The sequence below is a fragment of the Lissotriton helveticus genome, chromosome 3_1 (genome assembly GCF_964261635.1).
Source record: "Lissotriton helveticus chromosome 3_1, aLisHel1.1, whole genome shotgun sequence".
Lineage (NCBI taxonomy): Eukaryota > Metazoa > Chordata > Amphibia > Caudata > Salamandridae > Lissotriton > Lissotriton helveticus.
In genome coordinates, this window is record NC_136061.1 from 1,837,703,880 (window position 1) to 1,837,729,622 (window position 25,743).

The 25,743-nt window shown below is 41.9% G+C and overlaps 1 protein-coding gene across 1 annotated transcript in view; it reads left to right on the forward strand.

Moving 5' to 3' along the window:
• LOC144824333 (uncharacterized) overlaps nt 1–25,743 on the forward strand; it is a 610,480-nt gene that overhangs the window by 155,781 nt on the left and 428,956 nt on the right. Inside the window, exon 9 of the mRNA XM_078683450.1 lies at nt 20,453–20,581. Within this exon, the coding sequence (XP_078539576.1) occupies nt 20,453–20,581 (129 nt within the window). The remainder of the gene's footprint in view (nt 1–20,452; nt 20,582–25,743) is intronic.

Sequence of the window (25,743 nt, forward strand, 5' to 3'; positions counted from 1 at the left end):
TTGAAATTGACAGCACCAATAATGAAATATTGTCACAAGGAGGAGATGACTTGAATGATTTTTTTGATCAATCTCTTGATGGCGAATTTATCGAGTGTTTGGAGACCATAGAGTTACAAGAATCATCATTGGAGACTTTTAATGAGGACATTGCTGATGAGGACATGTTACTAGTTCTTTCAAATTTAGAAAATTCTGAAGAATAAATTTATATTTAGAAATCAAAAATTGTTTGAGACATTATTCATTTTTATTTTTAATTTATGAGGTTGTAGCGAAGTGATTGTAGTATAAAATGAGACTTATAGTATAGAGTGCAACATTTTTATGTTACATGGTAAGTTTACTCATATTTACTTCCCTTCTGCCACTATATTATCTCCAATGTGTATTTGACATCTCTTCTTCATCTCCGGCCTCCTTTCTCTCACTGTGTGTCTCCGATGCATCTTATCGCTGCTATTTTGTGTAATTACAGAAGAGAGTAAAATAAAATAGTTCGGAACGTGAAAAGGGGGCAAAGTAGAGTACTCCTCACCCCCTAGGCCTTTTTAGGCGGTCCCAAAAGGATCAGTTTCTGCTTTCCTGAGAGATTATGGTATGAGTTCCATATACCACAATAACTTGCATTACAACATGCAAGATATCTATCTCCTATTACCAACTTTTGGAGATATTCGCGCTAAGCGCGAATATCTCCAAAAAGTAACACCTGCCCTGAGCAGTTCTTAGCCATGTTATCCAATGGGAGGTGGATAACATGGCTAAGAGCATTAGCTCGGTAATGCATGAATATCGCTGAGTTTTTAGCGATATTCATGCATTGCGGCCGTTTATTATCGCATTTGCGATAAACCTTGATAATAGCAAGGTTTATCTTCGATAATTTCTGACGATGCTTAGTGGTAAAAAATTGGTTGGTAAGCATCGTTAGCGATAAATATCGCTTAACTTTGGTAATATGCCCCAACGTCTGTTAACGTTCGATTCGAAGGAAATGAGGAAGTGTTGAAAAACATTGTCTGCGCCATCTTGCCTTTTTTGAAATGCCACACTTTTGTCGTGCACGGCAGCCATTTTAGATGTCTTGACCAGACCCACTCTCTGCACGCTGTCGATTCGTAGCATGGCTCCTCACCCACGCAAGCATCTTCCCTAGGCACTGGTCACCACCGCTCTCTGTCTTATGCATGGGCAATAAACCTCCCCCCATCTGCGCTGCTCTTCCCTGAGAATCACACTCTGTGCCCGCCCGACACCTCCCTTTCGCCCTATTCACTACCGCACCCTCTGACACTCCTCTTTCTCTGTGTCCGATTGTCCAGGCTATCAGCTAGCCCTGCAGATGTAGTTTATGGCCCCAGCTGTAAAGAATCACCCCTCTTCAAAGGAGTTATAGTAGATCAAGGCCCACACCCGATGAGATCCGTCACACCACACGTGTTCCTACTATCTGAAAACCATCCTGTATTGTGATTGGGGAGGGGACCGAGCCTGAAGCGGAAGATTCCAGGAATGACTCTTTGTACATCAAAGTTTTTACAATTATGTGTCACATTAAAAATATATAGCACTCCAACAAAGTAGTAGGAATATAAAACTTTAATAACATATAAATATATACAAGAAAACAAAAACAGTAAAAACATTTAAACAACGAAGAGACCGTGGCAATTTCTTTTGAATTATCCAATAGATTTATTGAAATTGACAGCACCAATAATGAAATATTCTTGTCAGTAGCGGTCTGTTGTGCGAATAGTTCCAAGGCAGCAGAACGCGCTGAAATCTAGATGGCACGAAAGTGATGTCTAGTAAGTTGCCGCCCAGCAAAAAACGGCGTGGGGCGCCGCGGGGTGAGTGAGTCCAGTAGGCACCACAGCTATTCTTACCGGCATTGCAGAATTACTGCTGGGGACAATGCCTGTGCTGTAGCAGGGTCACAGCAGAAACAAAAAGGATTCTGTTGAAGATGTTGTTGGTTTTCAATTTGAAAACAGTTCTGGTGTCAACTGCTATGCTAATGTAGTGGTTAATGTTTTGTTTTCTCTAGAAAATGTAAAAGAGGGGGAGGCAGTCCAAAGTTCCGTTAAAAGGGCAAAGGAAAGGATCGGTGGTTTGAACTATCAGTCAAAAAGGGGAGGGGGTGCAATAATTTTTCCTACCGGGTCACACTGTGCTTTCACCGGAAGTGAGGTCTGCAGGATTCTAGTAATTCAAAGTGAGGCTGGCGCCAGCATGGGAGCGCCGACGTCCCGCGGATACAGTTTCGTCACTCCACGGGCGATCATGGCAGTCATTCCCCAACGGGGGTCGGAGACTCCCGCGGCTCCTCTAGAATCTTCAAGGTCGTGGAGGACTACGGTGGTGGAGTCAAACAGTGACCGGGCCATTTCTTTATGCTGGGCCCGCTCTTGCCAGGTCGACCGCCATTTTGAGAGTTCGGCAGCTACCGGCGATCGCGGGGTCACATGAGCGGACGGGCTCCACCCTGCCGGGCGAGACGTTGCAGCATGGCCACAGTGGAAGAACCCTTTTCCGAGCGCCTGGAGCGCTGAGGGTGCAGCTGGGAAGCCTCCACCTGGGGAGGCGGGAGAGGCCTGTTCGCACCGTCTCTCCCTCCCAGTGCACCCCACGGCGTCTCGCTTGAGATTTGTTATGGCCGGACCAGGCGATGAGGACGAGGGGGGGGGGGTCGGAGGCATGTGCAAGACATCCCCCCCCAGTGTTGTCGCAGCCATTATAAAAGAAAGAAGTGTCCCGTCCGTCTTCGGGCCGGGCTTCCGGTGGATGTCGGCCGGACGCCCCTGGCTCTGGCCCCATGAACGGGTTTCTTGGTTTATCGGCTGCAGCCGGATCCCGTCGGCCTCGGCCCCCCGACCGTTGGTGGCCGGACCGGAAGAGCATGTGGCGGGACTACCTGCAACTCTCAAGGGCCACCGCGGCCGGACTGGGAGAGAGAGGGGAGGGTCGAGGAGACATTCCCCCCCCTGCAACTGTTCAGCGTTGTAAAGGCAATCCCCTGGCCGGGTCCCGCTGGCCTCGGCCTCTCCTCCGGCTACACCCTACGTTAGGATCTCCTGGCCGAGGCGTGGCAGCAGGACCTGCCTTATATGGGCTGCTCCCGGCTGGGCGTAGCCGGAACCCTGCCCCACCTTGGAAGTTTCCAGAGTGGGGGCGGATGTTCTACTGACTTGCATTTTCCCTAGTCTATCGATTTTTTTGGCGTGGCAGGCGGTGGGACAGCGAGGGGTGATTTGGTTTCTCTTACTGTTTTTCTGGTCTCTCACCACTGGCATATTTTAACGTTTTCTTGTTTCTAGGACATTAATAGGTTTTATCATTACGTTATGTTATCGTTTCTTTGTTCGTTGTTTAATAAAAGTTCATGTTCATCAGTGGCCTACTGATTTTCGTTTTCCTATTTTTTTCTTTCCAGGTTGTTTCATGGTAAAGTTTCTGTTAACAGGATACAGTGATCACTTCGTTATTATTGCATATGTCCTTTTCACTAGGGGTGCTCTCTGGTCGGGCCAGATGACGTATCTCTAGTAAATGGTCCGGGTGAAAAAGGTGCATCAATCAGTGGGGAGTAGATAGGCATGACAGATTACAACGGGGGAGAAAGGTCCGCATTACGTACCCTTTCACTACTTGCAAAGATTTTCCTACGTTTATTTGCAAACAGGGAATACCTCCAAAAAGAACTAATTCCCAAACAGTCAATGTTCGGACAATCAATCAATCAATGAGGAATGAAATAGGTACGACGTGTTAAAGGCTTGCGTTACCTACCCTTCACTATCTGCAAAGGGAGAGAGAATATTCCTATTCTTCCTCGTTTGCAGGTAGAGAAGATCCTTAAGAGAATTAACTTCGAACAATTCAATGCTCGATTGAAACAATCAACAAGGGGTACTGTGAACACAAATGAACGCCGCTTATGTACATACGCATTGCTATTTTCAACAGGTTGTTCCTAATGTTTCTATTTTAGCGAGGTCAAAAAGAGATCCCATTAGTGGCCTACTGATTTTGCTCGATTCCTTTTGTTTTTTTACACGATTTTTCGCTATCTGCAAAGACTAAACAGAGTATTGCGACTCTGTGCTTGTTTGTAAATAGAGAATGAACCAAAGAGAACAATCAATCAAATGGAGAGAGAAGCAGGCACGACGGATTACAAAGGGGGCAAAGGGCTGCGTTAACTACCCTTCACTATCTGCAAAGAGAGAGTACTCCTAATAGAAATGAGGGGTGGGGGGCAGCATTCAAAGCAGATCAGTGTGCATAAACACGAAAATGTTTTTACTTACCATGTACTTGACATTCGACAGCTTATGATATTTGCTATTAAAAAACCATTGAAATTCACTGAAAAAACCATAGGTTATAGACCATATATAGTTAGGAATTAGCATTTACAAAACCTTGAAAATTCACTGAAAAAACCATAGGTTATACACCATATATAGTTAGGAATTAGCATTTAAAAAACCTTATTTTACTCACACAAAACCATTGAAATTCCATATATAGTTAGTTGCACTAACTATATATCGCGCACCCGCAATCCACTGCTGATCATGTCACATATTACATCATTCATGACATGGTCAGTGACATCACTGATGACATCACTGATGACATCTCAAATGACATCACTGATGACATCATCCAGTGACTGTGTGTTTCTGTAAAGTTTAAATATGTTTTACATATTGAAGAATGAGTAGATGTATAAGTGTCTGGACGAAGGATTTAGTAGGTGCATGACTGAATGTATGAGTGAGTGATTAAATGTGTCTCACTGAGTGCATGGGTTAGTGACTAAACTGTCTTAATTTGTGCATCATTATGTCTGTTGTTCTGTAAACTGCTGCATGTGTTGATCAGTAGCTATATGATTAACTATATGGGTTATTGATTGATTGTCCAAGTATTTGTATAGGAGACTGAGTGTGTGTGTGGCTGGCTGGGAGGTGTGTGACTCTGTGCAGATCAATGTGTACTTGTATCAATGATTGTATAAGAAAGTAAGTATGTGTTAGTATATGTTTGAAAATGTAAGGTGCTCTATGTTTAACTGTATAGACAAGAAAATGGAAGTGTGATTGATTCTTTACAGGACTGACTAGGTGTGTGAGTAACTCCATGGATGAGTGGCAGAGTGTAAGTGTCTGTATAGGTGTATGAGTGCATATGATAGTGTTGTAAAGATGAGTGATTGTATGTATGAATGATTGTATGGGTGAATGAGTGAATGTGTGTGTAGACGTAGGAATCAGTGAGTACGTATGTAGTAACTAGTATTGGTGTGTCAATGGTTTCAAAAATTATACTCTGTATTTAACACTGGGTGAAACAGAGGTTATATTAAAACGTGAGGAGATGCATTGTATTGTCACATGAATGATATCATCAGTGATGTGGTCATTGATGTCAAATGAGATGTCATCAGTGATGTCATCAGTGATGTCACTGACCATGTCATGAATGATGTAATATGTGACATGATCAGCAGTGGATTGCGGGTGCGCGATATATAGTTAGTGCAACTAACTATATATGGAATTTCAATGGTTTTGTGTGAGTAAAATAACGTTTTTTAAATGCTAATTCCTAACTATATATGGTGTATAACCTATGGTTTTTTCAGTGAATATATATATAGATAGATAGATAGATAGATAGATAGATAGATAGATAGATAGATAGATAGATAGATAGATAGATAGATAGATAGATAGATAGATATAGATATACAGTCATGAGATTAAGACCTTCTACAAAACTGCATGCATGTACGCACTTTGCATACTGCTTCCTTCCCGTGACCAAAGCAGAAGCGCCGAAAAAGGAGGGGCCATTGGAAGCATGGGTGCTGTTATTTCCTTGATTAAAGGACTGCTGACTCCGGAAATGGGCCTCTGTTGTTTGTTCACATGCAGTGATTTGGTGGGCCTCTCCGTGCCCGCTGTTTGAGAGCTTGCCCTGAAGAGTTGAGGACCCCTTGAACGGAGGTTTGCTGAATGGATATATATATATATATACATAATAGAACAAAAAATTTGCTATATATCTTAAACCATTTACAAATACTTTTTGGTGGTGTATTTCCAGTAATTTTATTTAGTTTAGAGTATTTTAAATCAGTACCATATTGCAGTTAGATTTCTTATGTATTAATAGCTATATTTTTGTTGTTGAAGTTGTTTTTGATATCTGGGTAGTGTTATATATATTTAATGTAATAAGGATAATATATATTTATTTGTATTGTCAATATTATTGATGCCGCGGTAATTTCTCAATGCAAAAATTCATGCTACCTCTATTTACCTCTGAAAAGGTGTTGGGCCCTTGACACCATGCATTATCTTCAGGAGACTTTAAATAAACATGAACTGTCAAAAATGCAATTATTATTTAGGCCAATGAAGAGAGTTGTTGAGTATTTTAAAGGGTTTTATTTTCTAGTCAAAAGTTAAGGTTTTCTATAACCCTTTATTCATTAGTAAAATATCAATCAGGTTGAAGAATTTGGACAACAGGAAAAATAGGATTAAAACAGAACCTATTACAGTCTGTATATAGGCATCACATGTAGAAAAGAAAATGTGGCGCAAAATGTCAATCAAAACTCTTAAAGAGTTTCTAAGAAAAGGAGTCTTGCAAGGCTAATCAATAATTAAAAAGTTTGCAAAAATCTCTCATAAAGAGAAAGAAATGCAAAAGACAAATAAATCTTTTCAGACCTAATTAATTATTCAAAGCATAAACTTAAAGTTTAGCATCTAATTCTATCTTAATCAGCTGCACTCACTACCTGTCTGTGTCTTAGGAGCAAGCAGCCCTCCCTTCACAGACCACAGAGGAATGTGGTCTGCCTTGCCAAAAATATGACGTGCAGGGACTCTCCCCAAAAAATATGAGCAAAGGAACCCCCCCACGTGACTCTCCTCCGACGCAAATCGCCCAGGCTGCACCCATGACGATCTCATACCTTACCCATAGAATGTCTGGTCTAATCTGTTCTTTCTCTCAAGAGCTCACTTACCCCCACTAAAGCCTAAGGGCCTAAAGCCTAATGAGCCTAAAAGCCAACCACGCTTCCAAAGAGGTCATTATTTATATTCTAATTCTTGGCAGACTACACACAAATGTTTCATATTCAGGAAAGCTTGTACCTGATTGGTTAGTCAAGATGGCAAGAGGTCTCTCACCATCCTGGATCATTGCAAATTCTAAACTATACCAGTTTTAACAAAAGAAGTGCAAATGATTAATACATTCATATGTTTTTGCAACATTTACTAGGAAAAATGTTTCTAACTTTTTTCTTTCCTTCCTGTCACAGCACAGGCTGAAAGGATACTTTAACTAACACTGGTACATTGGCACAATCACAAGAATGTACAGTTCACAGTGGCCTTGACTCCTTCACGTCTTGAGGCAAGCTGGTACAATCTGCGCATGCTCTCTTATTATAAAGTCACAGCCTTGCTGGATTCACAGGTGGTCATGTTTTCTTAGGCCCAAAAAGCTAAACAAACACAAAAGAGTATTAACTTTATACAAATCAGCCCATTATGTTTCCCAACTCCATATTAATATCCTTCATAAAAGATTTCCTAGCAAAGATATTAGTTTAAAGCAGCTTTTTTCTATTATTTGTGCACAACATGCAAAAATAAAAATGTGCAACATATCATTATTATGCATTCCTGTAAATTTTAAAAGCGCACACAGTTAATAATGTTTCAGCTAGCTTTTCATGCAAAAAAGTGTTTAGTCCCATGTGTAGTGTTTGGTGCATTATTAATTAACACACAGTCTAAAAAGAGGTGTGTGCTGAAATATTTTTTTCCTAAATATGCAACAAGCCAAAGTCTTTTGAGACAGGGGTATAGATTATAAGGAAAAATGAGCTGGGAAAAGAGATCATTCTATGGTTATTCTTCACAACTAAAAAGGCCACTTAAATCACAAGTTTTCGATACACTGCAAAAACACGTTAATTCAGCAAAACATTTTAGACTGACTAGGCCTCATTTCATGTCTCATGTGCCATGTGTTTTAACTTGCACCAAAATGTGCATGTCAATTTAAATGCAGTCTGTCTAAAGCACAACAATAAAACAATGCCTAAATCCAGATGAAATCTGCTCCAACATTATGTTAGAGTGTTTTAGATATTGTGAAAGAAAATATTTGTCAGGTACTTTTTTTGTTTTAATCATTTAACTATATAATAATGGTGTTATTGTAATTTATTTTTTGGGTGATACTTGTGTAATTTGTTATTGTGGTTGATACTGTATAATGCAACCACTACAATTAAGCAATTGCACTTGTGAGTGCATGTATGAGGATATATGCACTCCAAGGGAATGACACTGGCGCTATTTGCTTCACTTTTTATGTATCAGTACAAGTTGGTGAATGCCACTGTTTGGTGGACAGGTTTAAGAATTTCACTGGAACTCTGGTCAGAAAATCCAATGCTAGCCCACTCCTTGCCATTTCTTATAAATAAAATATATAATGAACTTTAGAATCTGAAGTGATTGTTCAGGAGGATAAAGAAGAATGAGAGCTAGCAAGAAAAGAACCACTCCATAGACATCTTAATCTGCTAATCTTTGTAGCAGGGATTGTGGAAGGTGTAAAGCAAGGACTCCCAGTCTTCAATGAACTGACGGGTAATGCTGTAATCCGTTTAGGCAAGATACAGGCAAGATACAATTAATTGTAATATACTTGTGTTCATATGGCTACAATCACTCCTCCTCCCTTTACCCACTCAAATTGGGACCTGGTTTATTAGGGAAACTATGGTGGAGTGACTGAATTCGGCATGTGCAAGTTACCACTATCTATTTGAGGCATCATAGAACTTCTGAAATGCTAGATATTATAACTATTCTCTTACTCTATGGGAATCAAGAATCTCATTCACTTCACACTCAAGAGACCCATCTATTACAATTGAAGCTGGTGATACCTTGTCTGTATTGGGTGTTGTGTGTGCCATTTTGCTGGTGGTTGTAGGCACACTGCAGAATTTCTACTAAACAAGTCATCTTGAAAGGAGCCATACATTATGAAAAGAGGTGAGGTCAGCGATAGATAGATTCTGTGAAAATAGCGAAGCAAGATCATTTGTACTGGAGGTCAGCCTATCTGCTGACCTACATATCTCTTTTTGACTGATTGGGCTAGCTGAAGTTTGTTATGCCCCTTTGTTGAGTGTCTCTTATGTTACTAATAATACTCTGTACAGTTGATACTGAAGTTGGAGAAAGATCCCTTGGCCAGATAGGAGGATGATACACATATGAGCAAAAAGGAAGAAAAACCTAAAGCACTGTGTACAGCAACTCAGCTTGGTAAGGCCATGCCACTGTGTTCTTGATGGTCCATTTAGAAACAAGCAAGTTATTATTCTAGGGCTTGCTTAACTCTCTCCATCTGCCCCTCTGCCTGAGGGTGGTAACTGTGATTATATCTAACTGAGTGGTTAATTATTTGAAACTTATAGAAATAAACCTTCTGAATCTTTTGTCTGAAATTGTGACCTTGGGCAGTCCATGAAGAAAAACAATCTCAATTAGAAACACTTGGGCTACTTAAAATAATTAATTACCTCAACATGTGGAAAAAAGAGCAATCTTAATCAGACAGTAGTCTACAACCAAGATTGTAGAGTATTATTCAGAAATAGGAAGCTCAACAACGAAACCTATTGACGTGCAAGTCTAGGGCTGACTGGGCGTGGGCAAAGGTTATGATACACCACTCAGAGTTATTTTTCTCTTGCACTTGTGACAAAATGGTTACTGTATTATTGCACTTCTTGCTCTGCCCCTTCCTTCTAACAATACAGCTTAAGAAGCTCACCTGTCTTTCTAAATCCTGCAAGTCCTATGATTGAAGTGTCATGAATATAGTCTATAACCCATTGTTGAAACTTCTTTTCTGGTATGTGCCAATTATTTGCATACCACAACGGACCATTCAATCTTTTTCTATTCTAAGGATCCTTATTTATGATTGAGAACAGCATGCTTTTCTTTAAATGCTGTTAGGAATGAGTGAATTTCCTTTTTTCCATCAACTAAAGCACTTTGGTTCCATAATTACTGTTTCCTCTTCCGTGAGTCAAGGCTTTGCCATAATGAATTCCAGGTCTGTAAGTTATTTCACATAAGGATCTAGTGAAACAAAGGTACCACTGTGCTTTAAGTTAACCCAAGTTTCTATTGTCTAGCTGGACTGTAACTGTTTGTTTTGCCTCTTTCAAACAATAGCACAATTTTTGGAATTCCTCCTTTACAGCCAACTACTTTCTATCATTGATCATGTAGTTCTTTTTACGTGACCTTCCTAGATATTTAGAAACACATACCTGTCCTCCCATTGCTGAAGAAACCCTCAAGTAACCCTTCAATACTTGCCAAATATGAGCTGATCTGACAGCCACCATTCCCAGCCAAGATCCTAAAGAAAATCATCAACAGAAGCCTCACCGAATACCTAAACATCCACCAACCCCTTGACACCACTCATTCTGGATTCAGACCCAACCACTAAACAGAAACTGCCTTAATCATCACCATAGATGACATCCTCATGACTCTTGACAGAGAGGAAATGGCAGACCTCATCCTTCTGGACCTCTTCGCAGCGTTTGACATGATCTACCACTGAATCTTCATTTAACGCCTACACAATGGAATACAAGGATATGCACTCTGATAGATCTTCTCCTTCCTGGTTGGAAGGATTCAGACAATCAGTCTTGCACCATATACCTCAAAAAACCACAACCTCATGTATGAAATTCACAAAGTTCCTCCCTGAGCCCAACACTGTTCAATAAATAAATGATCCCTCTAGCCAGAATCATTCACTCTCAAGACATTAACATCCTCTCCTACACCAACAACGCACAACTCATTCTGTCCCTTATCAACAAGACACCCAGTACCCAAAACAAGTCAGATGTCTGCATGACCAGCATGGATTGTAGTTGCAGGGATTAGTCCCACCACAAGAACGAAAACGATTGACTTACCTAAATATTTTCTTCAACTTGACTTTCTGAAGTGACATAAATATCTATGATGCTGTGTGTATTTTCCAGGAACCAGGATGAACTAAATGTTTATTAAGGGCATTGATAAAGCCCCAGGCAACATAGCCTATAGTGGGCGACATATGTGCCAGCTGTTATAACTTTTAACTTTGATTTTGATAGTAAGAATATCTTGAATATCAACATTCTGCAAATTAAAAAAAATATATCTAAAAAAAATAAGTTACAAGGTGCCTTCTTCAACACCATAATTATGAGCTAAACAAAGTAAGACAACTTAATACAAATATAGCAGCAGGATAGACTCAACAAACCTCACATGACTGAACTCGCCTACTGCATCAAGACTAACTGTCTAGAGCTGAACACTGACAAAACCAAAAATGTGATCTTTGGGAAGAGCACTTCACTCTGGATCTCCACCTGATGGTCAACAGAGCTAGGACTGACATCCACCCGCCCCACCCATGTCAAGAACCTCAGGAGTGTCATCAACAAGACCACCCAAGTCAAAACCGTCACCTCCTCATTTTTCCATACCCAAAAGATGCTCAAGAACATTTTCAAATGGCCTTTAATCAGCACTAGAATAACAGTCATGCAAGCCCTGGTCATAACCAACATGAACTCACAAGAGGCTACAGACCATTCAGAACTCTGTTGCCAGAATCACTCCCAATATTCCATACTGCAATCATATCACACCACTCCTGAAGGAGCTCCACTGATTTCCTGTACACAAATGAGCTCAATTCAAACTCCTTAGCCACACTTTCACGGTTCTACATAACACTGTCCCAGCATGCCTCAACAATTGCATCTGCTTTCACAAACCTTCTAGACACCCAAGCTTGTCAGGACTCCTTCTTTCACACATGCCATGCAAATGGAAAACCTCATCCGTTGGTTGAGCCTTCTCCTACATCTCTCCCGAACTATGAAACAACCTCACACTACAGATAAGAGCCTCCTCCTCACTTCTTGAATTCTGCAAGAAGCTGAAGACCTGGTTTCCCAAGTAGTTCCACTAGGCCCAAGTTTTGACTGGGCTTACACCTATTCAGTGTGCAAGTAGCCGAAGACCTTGCTTCTCAAGTGATCCCACTAGGCCCTAGGATCGACTGGGCTTATACCTATCCAGTGCCAGGATAACTTTGCGGGTGATAGAGCACTCTACGCATCTGCATAACAAAAAATAACATTAGCAGGATTTAATGTATGGCAATAGAAGGCCACAAGATGCAGAACTGCATGAGTCAGATTTTGCTGTGATAAAATAGCCCTAGTGTTATAAGATGAAACCTCAGTTTCAACGATGAAAGGCAGTGAATGATCTCAGTGTGTTAGTATTGGAGCAGTATGGAAAGCTTCCTTTAATTTAGAGAATACTTTCTCCTGTTAAGGACCACATGCAAAAGGAACTCCTTTAAAAAACAGTGAGTGGAAGGACTTTGTATGAGAAATTGTAAATGAACTGTTGATAACAGTAATCAAAACTGAACAATCAATATCTATGTCTTCTTGGCAATTCAAGTACCAGGTCATTCTCATACTGATTTTACTTTATCTGACTCTATTTGTACTTCATAATCGGTGAGATTAAACTCCAAAAGTGTGACAGCGTTGACCATAAATATGCACTTCTCTACATTTGCGTACACGGAATGGTCTTTGGTTCTGGTGAAGGTTAGAATTTAATCCAGATATTGCAAAAAACATGTCTAGTAGATCCCTGAAGGTGTAATTAATGAACTGCTGCAAAGCAGTGAGGGCATTGAAGCAGCTGAATGGTCCGTACTAGATATTCAGAGTGGCCATAATTCATGTTGAAGGCGCATCATCATCCTCAGAGATTCACAATAGAAGATATGCATCCGTAGACTCAACTTTGTATAGATCTTGGCATCTTTTAGCTGATCAAATGATGCTGAGATAAGGGGTAGTAGATACTTGGGGCCTCATTTATGAAAAGTGACGCATAGCTGCATGAAAACAGTGATGCATTACTTTTCATTGCGTCCTCCTTGCGACATGCTGGATGCATCATATTTACAATATGATGCATCATGTCGCAAGGAGTTACAGATACATCAGTATTTCTGACGTATCTGTACTCGCAAAAATTACGCATTGCTAGAGTGTGTCACAAAAGTGAGGTAACTTCAGCAATGGGTCATTTAACATGGGCAATTCCCATTTCAATGTGCCTGCATCAGTTCTACGCCTGCTGTGAGTCAGGCGTAAAATATTGATGCATTTGCATCCTAGAAGTGGCGCAGTGAAATCTCTTAGATTTCACTGCGTGACCTCTACTAGGCTTACTTGCGTCAGAACGCCCACCCTGCACCCATTATAGCTGGTGCAGGTATAATGTGGCGCAGGGGTTTACAAAGTGACACATCTAGGTAGATGCGTCACTTTGTAAATATGACGCTACATGGTGCAGTGTTTATGCTGCTGGTGCATCACAAAAAGTGACGCACCGGCGATGCAAAAGTGACGCAAGGGCTTATAAATAAGCCCCTTATTTTTGAGGGTAGTTTGTTTCAATCTGCAGTAATTTATAAGTGGGTGTAACTCCCATCCTGGTTTTGGAACAAAACATAGAGATGCCCCATTTCTGTGGTAAGAGCTACTTATGTTCAATATAAATCTTCCTGAGCTACTAATATTAAGTGTTATAATAGTGACCATGTCAGACAATATTATATCAGTGACTTCCATATGCAAGATCACCATCAGTGATCACTTTAGTGTATTAGATACTGTTACCAACAACATTTTATTTTAAAAAGGTAATAGCATTGGGAATAACTCTACACAATGCTGCATTATTTATCACTCAGCTGTAAATGCATTTGGAAAATGTAGTCACTTTTTTCCCAAACATCAGTTTATTATTTCTGAAGAAGCGCATATTTTTATAATCTCAAATATGACATTTTCAATGTTTGTAAACATATATTAATTCAGTTAATCAAAAGCTTCTGCTTTAGTAGGCTGGACTGCACACAGGAGAGCTACTTACAAGTAGCTAGAGAGCTACTGGTAGCTCACACGCTACTTGCTGGAGTCGACTGTTCTATAGTTTATGTTCCTATTTATGAGTTAAAAGATAAATCCTTCAATATGCTATCTGGGGCCAAAATAATGTTGCAATCAAATGATAGATGTGAGGGTAATGTAGTGGCCCCTTTTTGCTAAATATATCTAGATACTCATGATTACCAGCAGGAACCTGCATTGTTTTCTCTGTAAAACACATCAAGTTGTGTTGTATAGCAAGATTACCACAGGAGAAGGCAGTATTGGTGCAGAAGGGATGTATAATTTGAACAGTCTCTTCTTGACAATGAGGTTGGAAGTCATGTCTTCACACAACAGCATTTCTCATCCACGGACTGAAGAAATATGATCACTTCACCCCCATCCAGATACAAATCCATTGGCTCCAATTGCCAGCCTGCATCATCTTTAATACAACCTGCATCATTTGCAAAGCCATTATATCCAGCCTCTTGTGGAAGTGCACACCATCTCTGGTGTATCTCAACACCCCCCCATCCAGGACAACATCAAACTACAAACTAAGAAGTGCAAAAAGGGGAAAAAAATAAGACAACAGGCCTTTTCCTTCTATGGACCCAGGATGTGGAACAACATAACCATATTGATCAGGTCTGGCTCAAAGCTGATCTAATTAAGGAAAGAGTTGAAGCCTGTCCACCACTCAGCTTCTTCTCCTATCACTCGCTAAATTAAGCAAGCCTTTGAACATATGCAGAACTCTGCTATCTTTTGGCTAGGTTTGCACCACATAAATACCATATACATACATACATAATGACACCAAAAGGCAATTCTTTACTGTTGTTACCTCTAATAAGGAATTGTTGTTCTTTCCTCTTTTTTGTAATTTGTATTCTTTCTTGAAAAGTTGTGTTAAAAAAACATTCAGAGGCTCCAGAATCAGTAAGCAACACAATTGGCATTGGGCCTGAAGTAGTGGACAATTGGACTGGCAAATGTTTGTTATCAGTCAGTTTGATCTGGATTTACCAATCAAGATCAAGCATTAGCATTTCCAAGCCGACTGGGACAGTTCATAACGAAAAGTCCAGGTTTGCCACAATACAATGCAGCTCTTCTCACCTTCATTTATCCTTTTTCTGGGCACTAAAGTGTTTCTGCAATTGCTTGATCCGCTCTTCTGACACTTTTGCAGACTTATATTCTCCTGCTGGAACCAAAAGTACCCTGCAGGTTATTTCCATCGCTCCCAGTGGCGTTGTTTTTTGGCGATCTATTTGTAGTGCAAATTTTATTAGATCACTAGAATCAGTGAGTCAGTTTACCAATAGTGAGATGGCATCTTTCATATCTTCATGTTAACCTTGGTAGAAGGTAGCAGCCGCCACTTAATCCATCCAGCCTGATTCTAAGACCAATTCATTGTAAAGATAATTATAGGTAATCAGGCCTCTTGATCCTTGTGTGAGAGAATGGAGCTCAGTAGCATCATCTTGTTTAGTTCGCCATTAACCAAAGATAATCTTGAAATGTTTCAAGAAATGGTCATAGTTAGACAACCAATAACTGTTATTATTAATTAATGGAACTGCATCCTCGGCTATGGTAGGGTGACATTAATCTTGAATTAATCCATCTGAAACTGTTGATCCATGAAGAGTAAGTTTCTCTGTGAGCCATAAAGTATTGGCAGGCCTTCAGATTTCCAGGAAATCATTCCAGAAAAACCCTAATGAAGGCAGTAATGGTAGTAAAACCAGTATTGTCTGGAAGTTTCTGCCATTAGACTGCTCCCAGGAGGGGAAAAAGTACCCAGATTCCTGTTATTTGGGCTTCCTGTGTGACGGGTTTTCATGCACTATACCTGATTGATCCTGTCCAGGAGGAAACTAAAGTCCTATTTTATGGGACTGTCTTGCGAGATTAAGATTTTGCCTGTAATGAGCTAACATCAAATCCATGGAATATATGGTCCTGATAAACTGTCAGTATTTCACTGAAATTAAAGCCAAGGACTCTGATGCTAATCCTATTCCTTCCCCTTTCAGTGAAATAAGATCTCTAGTGATTTCTAGCATCTGAACAGTCTATGTAGGGGTAAATAATGGGCAGAGATTTAGAGAGAAAAGAATAATGCCTCGAGCATCACGATCTCGAGAGTACATAATGGTGGAAAGCAATTGTCAAAGACCCTTGGTCCGAAATGGACCAACTGGTAAATCCGAGAATAATATAGAATTCTGTAATATTAATATAAATATACTTGTGTACAACAGGATGCAATTTTATGTGATGTCAGTAGAATGGCTTACCAGGGTATGTAAATGGGGAGGATGTGACTAGCACCCAGCTGACGATGATACAAATTGTTAACCAAATATGTAAGGTGCCTTCCAACAGTAGAAAGTCCGGGAACCAGGAGGACTTGTATCATGTGAGAATTTAGAGTAGGAATTCGAGAATAGTAGCAAGCAAAGCTCAGTATCCAAGAAGGGAAGGGTTAACCTGATCTGCTCTAACCAAATCAGGAAACCATAGGCAAGCAAAACAAAAAGGACCAGGGAATTTAAGCAGTATAAATTATGAGCTCCATTACGATGGCTGGCGGACAAAGTCCGCCCGCCACCGTAACTGCCTGCAGGACTGTCTGCAAGGGGTGTGGCAGCCCCCACCTGCAAATAGGATGCCACTGCCACCGTGGCATCCCCTATTCCCAGCACTGTGGCGGGGGCGGTAGCTCACAGCACCACCCGCCACAATGCTGGGAATGCATGTCATGCATTGGCATGCACAAGGTGACAGGCAACGCGCGGTGCCTGCCACTTTGTCCATGCCAAGGTACCCCCCATTTGCACCCACCAACTCTCTGGGGGCCCACTACGGGCCCCAGGCTGATCTCTGCAGTGAACCTAATATGGATGGTGGTGTCTTGCAGACACCGCCACCATATTACCCATGTTTTCCACTGGTCGACGAGTCGACAGGCGGAAAAGCGGCGTACGGTCTTTCCGTCCGCCGTGGACCCCCCAGCCATCATAATATGGCGGGAGTCTTTGGTGTGTGAATAGGGGGCAGATCGCCCCCACCAGGCCAGCGGTGACTACCGCCGGCCCGGCGGGGTGATTCGCCTGCCATCCTAATGAGCCCTTAGATGACCCAAATAGAGAACCTATCAACTGCTGTTGTTAGGCCGAGTGTAATACTGTGACTGGTGCTCAAACTCTTCCCAGCTCCTATTGACCTGAGTGTGTCCAGAACTTTCCAGCTTTTGCAGAATTATCAAGCACTTTTGAATTGTTCTGGATCTTTTCATCTTGCCCTGGAAGTGCTGATCCATGTCACCCTTTGTAGAAAAATGGGTTCTGCTCATTTAATGCACCTGGATGTTTTGCTTTTGGATCACCTGGATTTTTTCTTTTTACTGTGAGTGAGCCTCACGATGGGTGTTTCACCCTCACTAATCACATGGCAAATAGACTACAAAGCTCTGGGCAGTTCTGAGCGAAATGGGTCTTCCGGCAGAGCTACTTACCCTGATAATAAGGCTGCATGAGTGCAACTTCGCCAAAGTCCAATAGGGCATGAATGGCGAATCCTCTGTTGACTTCCCGGTTGAACGTGGAGTGCGACAGGGGTGCGCAATGGCTCCCCTGCTTTTCTCTTTATTCATTAATGGGATAGTGGCTCGAATGCTGGACGCCAGTGTAGATGCGCCTTCGTTGGCGGGCCTCAGGGTTCCGATCCTGATGTTTGCCGACAATACGCTAATTCTATCCAAAACTCCAGCCGGCCTGCAGCGAGCTTTGAATATTTTTGACCTTTTTTGCAGGGAGCATGGCCTGGAAGTCAACGTGGGTAAGACCAAGCTGATGGCCTTTGCATCAAAACGTAGACCCCGGGCAAAAATATTTCTGAACAACTGTCAGTTAGAGGTGGTTACTGTATTTACCTATCTCGGGATACAGATAGCAAACGACTCGAGATGGTCGCAGCACATAGAAAAGGCGGTCTTGAGGCACCAACAGATCTCGGGGGCACTTCGGGTGGAACATAAAAAATCCAAGTCCAAGCCAATAAAACCCGTCTTGGCAGTATATGATGCCAAGGCTCTTGGGTCTGCTCTCTATGGGGCAGAGCTGTGGGGTTTTGGGTAGCTCCTCCCCATGCAGATATCTGAGAATAGGTTTTTTAGGGGAATTACAGGACTCCCGCAGAGCACACCACTAATTCCGCTTGGTCTTGATCTAGGGAGAAGATCAGTTAGCGACCTAGCGAGGTTGCGTCCGATTCTCTATTGGAGACGCCTCTGGACTACCCCGGAGATCCGGCATTATGCAGAGGGGTTCTTGGCCATAATTAATGCTGATACCTTTCACAAGATAGTTTGGCTAAAAAATCTCAGGACTGCCCTATGCGATCTTGGCCTCTCAAATTTATGGGACAATCCATCTGGGGAACCCTTCCCAAGTAAAAACACGATTAAAGATCTATACTGGGATTGGGTAGCTGGAAGACTCTGGAATAAAACCAGATCCGACTCCATGACGGGGCGTTTTGTGGTAGTCAAACTGTATCCAGTCTTGGAACCATATTGGGACAGCATTACCAATCCTGGGGATAGGAAGCTTTTCTTCCAGCTAAGATCAGGTGCCCTTCCATTGAGATCACTGACAGGTAGGTGGAGGAGTTCCTCCACCTCATGTTGTCCAGCTTGTGGTGTAGCAAATGAAAGTATAGGCCACTTTCTATTTTTGTGCAAAGCTTACACCACCCCGAGTCACAACGGGCATGCTCCCTCTGTTTTTGCTTCAGGTGTACATGTCCAATTAAAAAAGTCTACAGATTCTTGTGTGGCCTCTTCTAAAATACTGTTAGCGTTGGTGCATATATAGAATAAGCATTATCTTCAAAGGATATTACCTCAGGTAATCACTGTGCCTCAGCAGCTGTGCCGTATTATGGATGCAAGTGCAGAGGCAAACAGGTCCTTAGGAGGTGCACTGACAGTGCACCACAAAAAGGTGGTGCCCTGTCAGTGAGCCCCTTGAAGGCAGGCTTCTTGAGGAGCTAAATGGATTCCAGAGGCCCTACCAGTCATCTCCTTGCAGGCAAGAGTAGTCACTCACTGCTCCTATTCGCAGGGGGACTTTCTACCCCTTTTAAAGGAGCAGACGAGTTTCCACCTGTCCAAAGAAATGCATAGTGACGTGGAAGCACTGCCTGCTCATAAAAAATAACACTGAAAAGTTTCATTTTTCTTTTTTTAAATGCATCCCGATTTCCTTTATTAAAAAAGCAGTCACAGACATGGTGGTCTGCTGACCCCAACAGGCCCCCATCCCTGGGACTGCTAGCCATTCCTAATGGGGTCGCAAATAGCACCTTCCTCATGAATATTAATGAGACAGGTAATTTGTGACCTCATAGGAATCGCTAACTGTGTCTGAGACAATCTAGGAATGTTCTATGGTTTATGGAGATGCTGACCAGTGGAAAAGGGTGTGAGGGCCTTTCCTTGGACTGATTTCTTGATGGAATAAGTAAGAGTGTCATCTTCATAGAAGTTTGCTTTGAGGGAATTCAGGATATTGGAGAGATCAGTGTACAAGACTGGAATGAATGAGGTCCATTTAATGGTGTGTTGATATGGTGATAATGATGTTTAACCTGATTTTGTTGATCTTCTCACTGAAGTAGTGCTTGCTGCACTTGCACTTGCCAGCTGAAGCAGGGACTGGCAATTCTGAGATGACTAGTGCAGTGTTTGACAGCCTTGAAGAGTGTGTTGCTTCTTTTGGTTGTGCCATTGATGTGATATTTTAGTAAGAAGAGTCTTTAGCTGTGATACTGAAGGGTCGGCGAGTAGAGTGAAGTATTTGAGTAAGGTGAGAGTGTCCAGGAGTTTTAATCTTCAGCATTATATTTTTCATTTCATTTGGTACATTTAGACTTGTTTATGATGTTCTACAACTCTTTTGAACATAAAGGTGATTAATTTAAGGACTGATGCTACACTAAAGCAAGGAATTGTGCCATTAATAATAGTTTCCAAAAATGCTTGGGAAAGACACAAATGAAAGGAAAGTAGACTTAAAACAAATATAGAGCTATAGAATTCTAATGTCAGGTGTTTGCTGGGATACAACCTTAGATTGAAAAATAATGTAAATTCATTTTTACAGTTAATGGATAAACATTGTTTGTTAAGATATGAATGCATCCTTGCATGACCCTCTATGCATTGATTGACAGTTCACTTTGTGACAGTTTATATTTTCCTGGCCTGAATTACAATTTTCTCTCTTTTGCTATCTCTAACAGCTGTCTTCTGTGATTTCTACAACGAAGATAGAGGATGTGAATGGCAATACAATCCCTGTGGTGACCACTGCATCAAGACTTGTAGAAACCCCAGTGGCAAATGCCTACATCAGTTTCAAGGGTTAGAAGGTAAGAGAAAGATATCCCATGCCTCTCTGCAGCTATACACATTGGGGCATAGTAGCAAGAACCTCGTTAAAATTATCGCCGTTTTAGCGGCAGGAAACTGCCGCTAAAACGGCGATCATGGACTTGCTAATATTCGTTATAGAATTCCAATAGAAGCCCAGGTTAGATGTGCAGGACATCTAACCAGGGCTTCTATTGGAATTCTTTAACGCATATTAGCACGCCAATAATCGCCGTTTTAGCTGCAGTTTCCTGCCGCTAAAACGGCGATAATTTTAACAAGGTTCTTGCTAATATGCCCCTTTGTCTTTTCAAATGAAACAAACCACCCTCAACATCAGAAGATAGAATTGGATACATTTGTTTGGTAATAAATGTCTCACCTCTTACCAGGAATGTGGGATACCTAAGAGGGTGATACCAGGTACAGGGACTGCTCATAACTGTTAACAAAATTGTTTGCGAACCTCACTTGCAAGCATATCCTGTTCTACTGCATTGAATTTGGAGGGTGGCCAGATTTGGAGGATGGCCAGTCATTTGTCTTCCAAAATATGTTTTTTCTAAATTAGGCTCATCTGCAACGTTGATTCTGTTCAGTGTAGCAATATCAAATTTGTAGTCATTAAGCAACTTTCATTCTCTTAATAAAACTGTTCCTAGAAATGGGGGGTAAATCAATTACTCAATCTGTCTCTATCTTCAAAACCCCTTAAGGCCCACATTGGCTGAGGCTTGCCTTGGTGCCATGCTTCGTTACACATCACAAAGTTCTTTAGCACAGAACACGTGCACCTTTACAGTGGTAATTAAACACTATGTTTTCCATTGTGTTGCATTGTATGAATTCATGTGGTCTTTAAACTCTAGAATGTTGCCAATTCTTGTTCTCACAAGCTCAGTTTTAGACCTAATTTCCATTATCTGACCTATAAAATACCTATATTCATACACTACTTCTTTCCTTCATGCTACTATTAGAGGTAATTTCATGCTTTCGCTGGGCTTTCAATATCTGGGATTCCGTCTACACAGAAGCAGCACCCTGGTGCCTGCAGATAGTATAGAAGGCATGTGCATGTTCAAGATCTTTGAAAAAAGCCAAAATTAAGAGAGTTATGTTCTGGTTGGTCAACCTATAAACATACAATAAACAATACAATATAAGTAAGTACCTCTGAGAAATTGGGATATCGGTTGAATAGGAGTGACCCGTTCTTAGAAATGTGGTTTTCTACTTGGCAGTGTCTTGCAACCTGCCCAAGTAGGGACCTTTCCTTCTAGTAAGGATAAGGTAGTGACACACCTAAAATAACTCCTGATCACCCCTTGGTAGCTTGGCACAAGCAGACAGGCATATCTCAGAGGCAATGTGTAAAGCATTGGAATATAACACCCAGTAATAGTGAAAACACTATTAATCAACACCTCACCAGTATAGAAAAATAAAGTATCATTATCTAAACCAAACAAGACCAAAATGGCAAACATCCAACATACAGTTATCAAAGTATGACTTTTAAAAGGTAAAACCAGTTTGGTCCATGAAACTTATGGATGCATCCCTGTGTTCCAAAGTACCTGGTATGTGTCAAACATCACAAGGAAAACAGGCAAAAGGAAAGTTATTATTTGGTTCTTTACACACAGGGAAAGTGATGTGTTGGTTCCTTGCTCCAGGGGAGGTGATGCATTGGTTCCTTACTGCCACGCAGGGGAGGTGATGCATCAGTTTCTTACTGTGCTGGGAAGTGATACATTGGTTTCTTACAGCAGCACCAGCGTTGATGTAGATTAATCGCGCGGGTGGGATGCTTGGAAATCTGAACGTGCTGAAGGTCGATCCGACTGTGCTCACACAGACTATGCATCAATTCTTTTATCCGCGAAGCAGGGTATGTGTGGGAGTCAGTGCGGGGATCTTCTACTTCGGAGATTTGTGTGAGCTGACAGGTGCTGCATCAATTCCTCAGCTGCAAGGGCCATGTATCAGAATTTTCTCCCACACAGCAGTACAGTGTCAAATAAAACAGCTGCAAGAAGGACGAAGCATCAATTTTTATAAAATCTTCAGTTCTTCACAGCTTTCTGTAGCAGGAACAACCTCCAGGGGCTCAGAACTGCACTTGGCACCACCTAGCATTTTAGAACACCCAGCATTGTAGGTCAAGGAAGCTGTTGGCAAAGTCTTTGTGTTCCTGAGACTTGATAACAGGAGGCAAGCACACACAAGTCCTTGGAACTTCTTCTCAAGCAGGTTTCACAGAAAAGTCCAATCTGTGTTCTCTTCTTACAAAAGTAGCAACTGCAGGCTAAGTCAGCAAAGCAACTTAGAGCAAAGGGGCAGTGCTTCTCCTCACAGCCCTTCAGCCCTTCTCCTTGGCAGAGGTTCCTCTTGATTCCAGAAGTAATTTAAAGTTCTGGGGTTTGAGGTCTGATAAGAGTGCCTCCTTTTCCCTTTGAAGTCTTTGTTCAAAACGTCTCTCTTGCTCAGTTTAGCCAATTCTGTCCTCTGTGCTCCAGCCACACTCCGGGGGGGCTGAGTGCATTAGGCAAGGCAGCCACAGCCTATTCACGTGTTCAGTGACCACTCCTCCCACCACTCTAGCCAAGGATAACTCATCAGAATGTGCAGGGCACACCTTAGCTCCCTTTTTGTGAGTTTTGAAATGAATGTACAAACATCCCTCTGTCAATCTAACCCCAGTCATTGATTCCACAGGTAGGCAGAGGCACACCGAATGGTAAAGCAAGAAAAGACCAACTTTGTAAAAGTATTATTTTCAAATGCACACTTTAAAAACCATCTTTACCAAAAGATGTATTTTTAAATCCTGTTTTTAGGGAACCTAAACTCCAAATGTCTATTTCTACCCAAGTGAAAGTTGCAAAATGTTACAAGGAAGCTCCAAAGATAACCTATGGGAGAGACAGCCTTTCAATAGTGAAAACAAAGCCGGCAGTATTTCACTATCAGCACATGTAAAACACAATACTAGATGTCCTACCTTTTACATACACTGCACACTGCCCAAGGGGCTACCATTGGCCGCCTACTTATGGGTGACTTACATGCAAGAAAAGAGGAGGCTAGGGCCTGGCAGTGGCAGTTAAAAACTGCATGCACAGACACTGCAGGGCCAGTCTGAGACATATTTGACAGGGTACTGGTGTGAATGGCACAACTAGCATTGCAGGCCTACTAGTGGCATTTGATTTACAGGGCCTAGGCACACACAGTGTATTTTACCAGGGGCTTATCAGTGAATCAAACATGCCAATCATGGATAACCAATCATAATCACAATTTACATAGAGAGCATATGCGCTGTAGCACTGATTAGCAATGTTAAAGTGCCCAGAGTCCTAAAACCAAAAAATGGGTCAAAAACAGGAGGTAAAAAAGCAAAAAAGAGATAAACCTGCAAAAAATACCAGGCCTAACACTCTTGTTCAAGCAACAGCCACAATCCCAGTTAGGGTTACCCACAAAAGTCACTAAATTGACCTGCACTTAATCCTCTGGCAGCATGGCACAAAAGCAGTCAAGCTTAACTCAGAGGCAATGTGTAAAGTATTTATGCAGCACACAAACAGTAATAAAGGAAAAACACAACAGAAGAAACCCCCAAACAAATTTAGAAAGATAGAGAAAGTTTGTATACATCATTTGAGACCAAATTGACAAAAATCCAGTCAGTTGAACCTGAGTTATTAAGAGATCATATCTCCAACTTTGGACATTTAAGGGTCCATTAGGATATAGGGTGGATCACCACCACCGGCATGGTAGTGGTGATCCACCCTACACCCTACCCCGCCCGCCACCCATTTCCCCCCCACCATACTAGTATGGCGAGGGGGACCCCAGTGGATGGAAAGATCGTTCGCCGGTTTTCTGCCGGTCGACCAGTCGACGGGCGGCAAAGGGGCTATATAAAGTGGCGGTGTCTGGCACACATGTTAGCATGGGAGAGGGAAGCAGCCTTTCTGAGGCATGCAGATTTTGCTTTTGGGGCCCGTTACAGGCCCCCAGGGTATTAAGGGGGAGGGGGTGCACATTGGGGGTACTTATGGTACCTCCTGCATTGTCATGGACATGGTGGCAGGAACCTTGCGGTGCCTGTCACCTTGTGCATGACAATGTACACAGTGAATTCCCAGCATTGTGGCGGGCGGTGCTGTGAGCACCATCTGCCACAATCCTGGGAATGGAGGATGCCACCGCCGCGGTGGCATCCTAATCGCCGGCGCGGGACCGCCGCACCACTAGCAGCCGGTCCCAGCATTGCTAGGGTGGCGGGCGGACAAAAGTCCACCCGCCATCCTAATCAGGTTTCTAGTCTGACTGGGTCAAAATCAAAATATATGGCTGACCACAATGGACTGTGAGTTGCATGCAAAAAGTGGTTTGGGCCTGGTTCATGTTTACCTTAGGGCTTTGAAGAAATTTAAAAGAAAAGTGTTCTGAGAAGGTAAAGGTCAGTGGGTCAAGCTTGCAGGCTTTGTCTAAGGAGTCAACCTTTGTCTCTCCAAACAAGTGTGATAGAAAGAAATCTATCCATGCCTGTAAAACTAAGGGGCATATTAGCAAGGGTACTATCACCGTTTTAGCGACCGGTTTTGGGGCCCACTTTGCATGTTATGTTATATATTATAGGCTGATTTGTATCGCGCACTGTTAGTCGAGACTGTCCTGGCGCGATATTCATCGCTAGTGACATGCAAAGTGGGCGTACCCAACACAGCTATCGCCTATTAGCAAGGCAGGCTGTCCAATTACAAAAGTCGCGCTAAGCGCGATTATCACCAGAACCTAACGCCTGCTCAGACAATGACTTATTCCAATGGGAGGTGGATATTCAGGTTAAGTCCCCATTAGTGTTAATGCCTGAATATCGCTGGATTTCCAGCGATATTCATGCATTGAGCCGCTATCGCCGGATATTTAATCGTATTTGAGATAAACGTTGCTAATAGCATGTTATCTCTGCGATAATATCCAGCGATAGACAACAATAAAAAAAATGTGCTAAGCGCATTTAGCGATAAATATCGCTATTTGTTGCTAATATTCTCTTAAATTTGTAAATTTTGCATATTCTTTGCTTTAACAGTGCAGAATCTGTTTTAAAAAAATTCACACTGTTTGACCTTGTAAG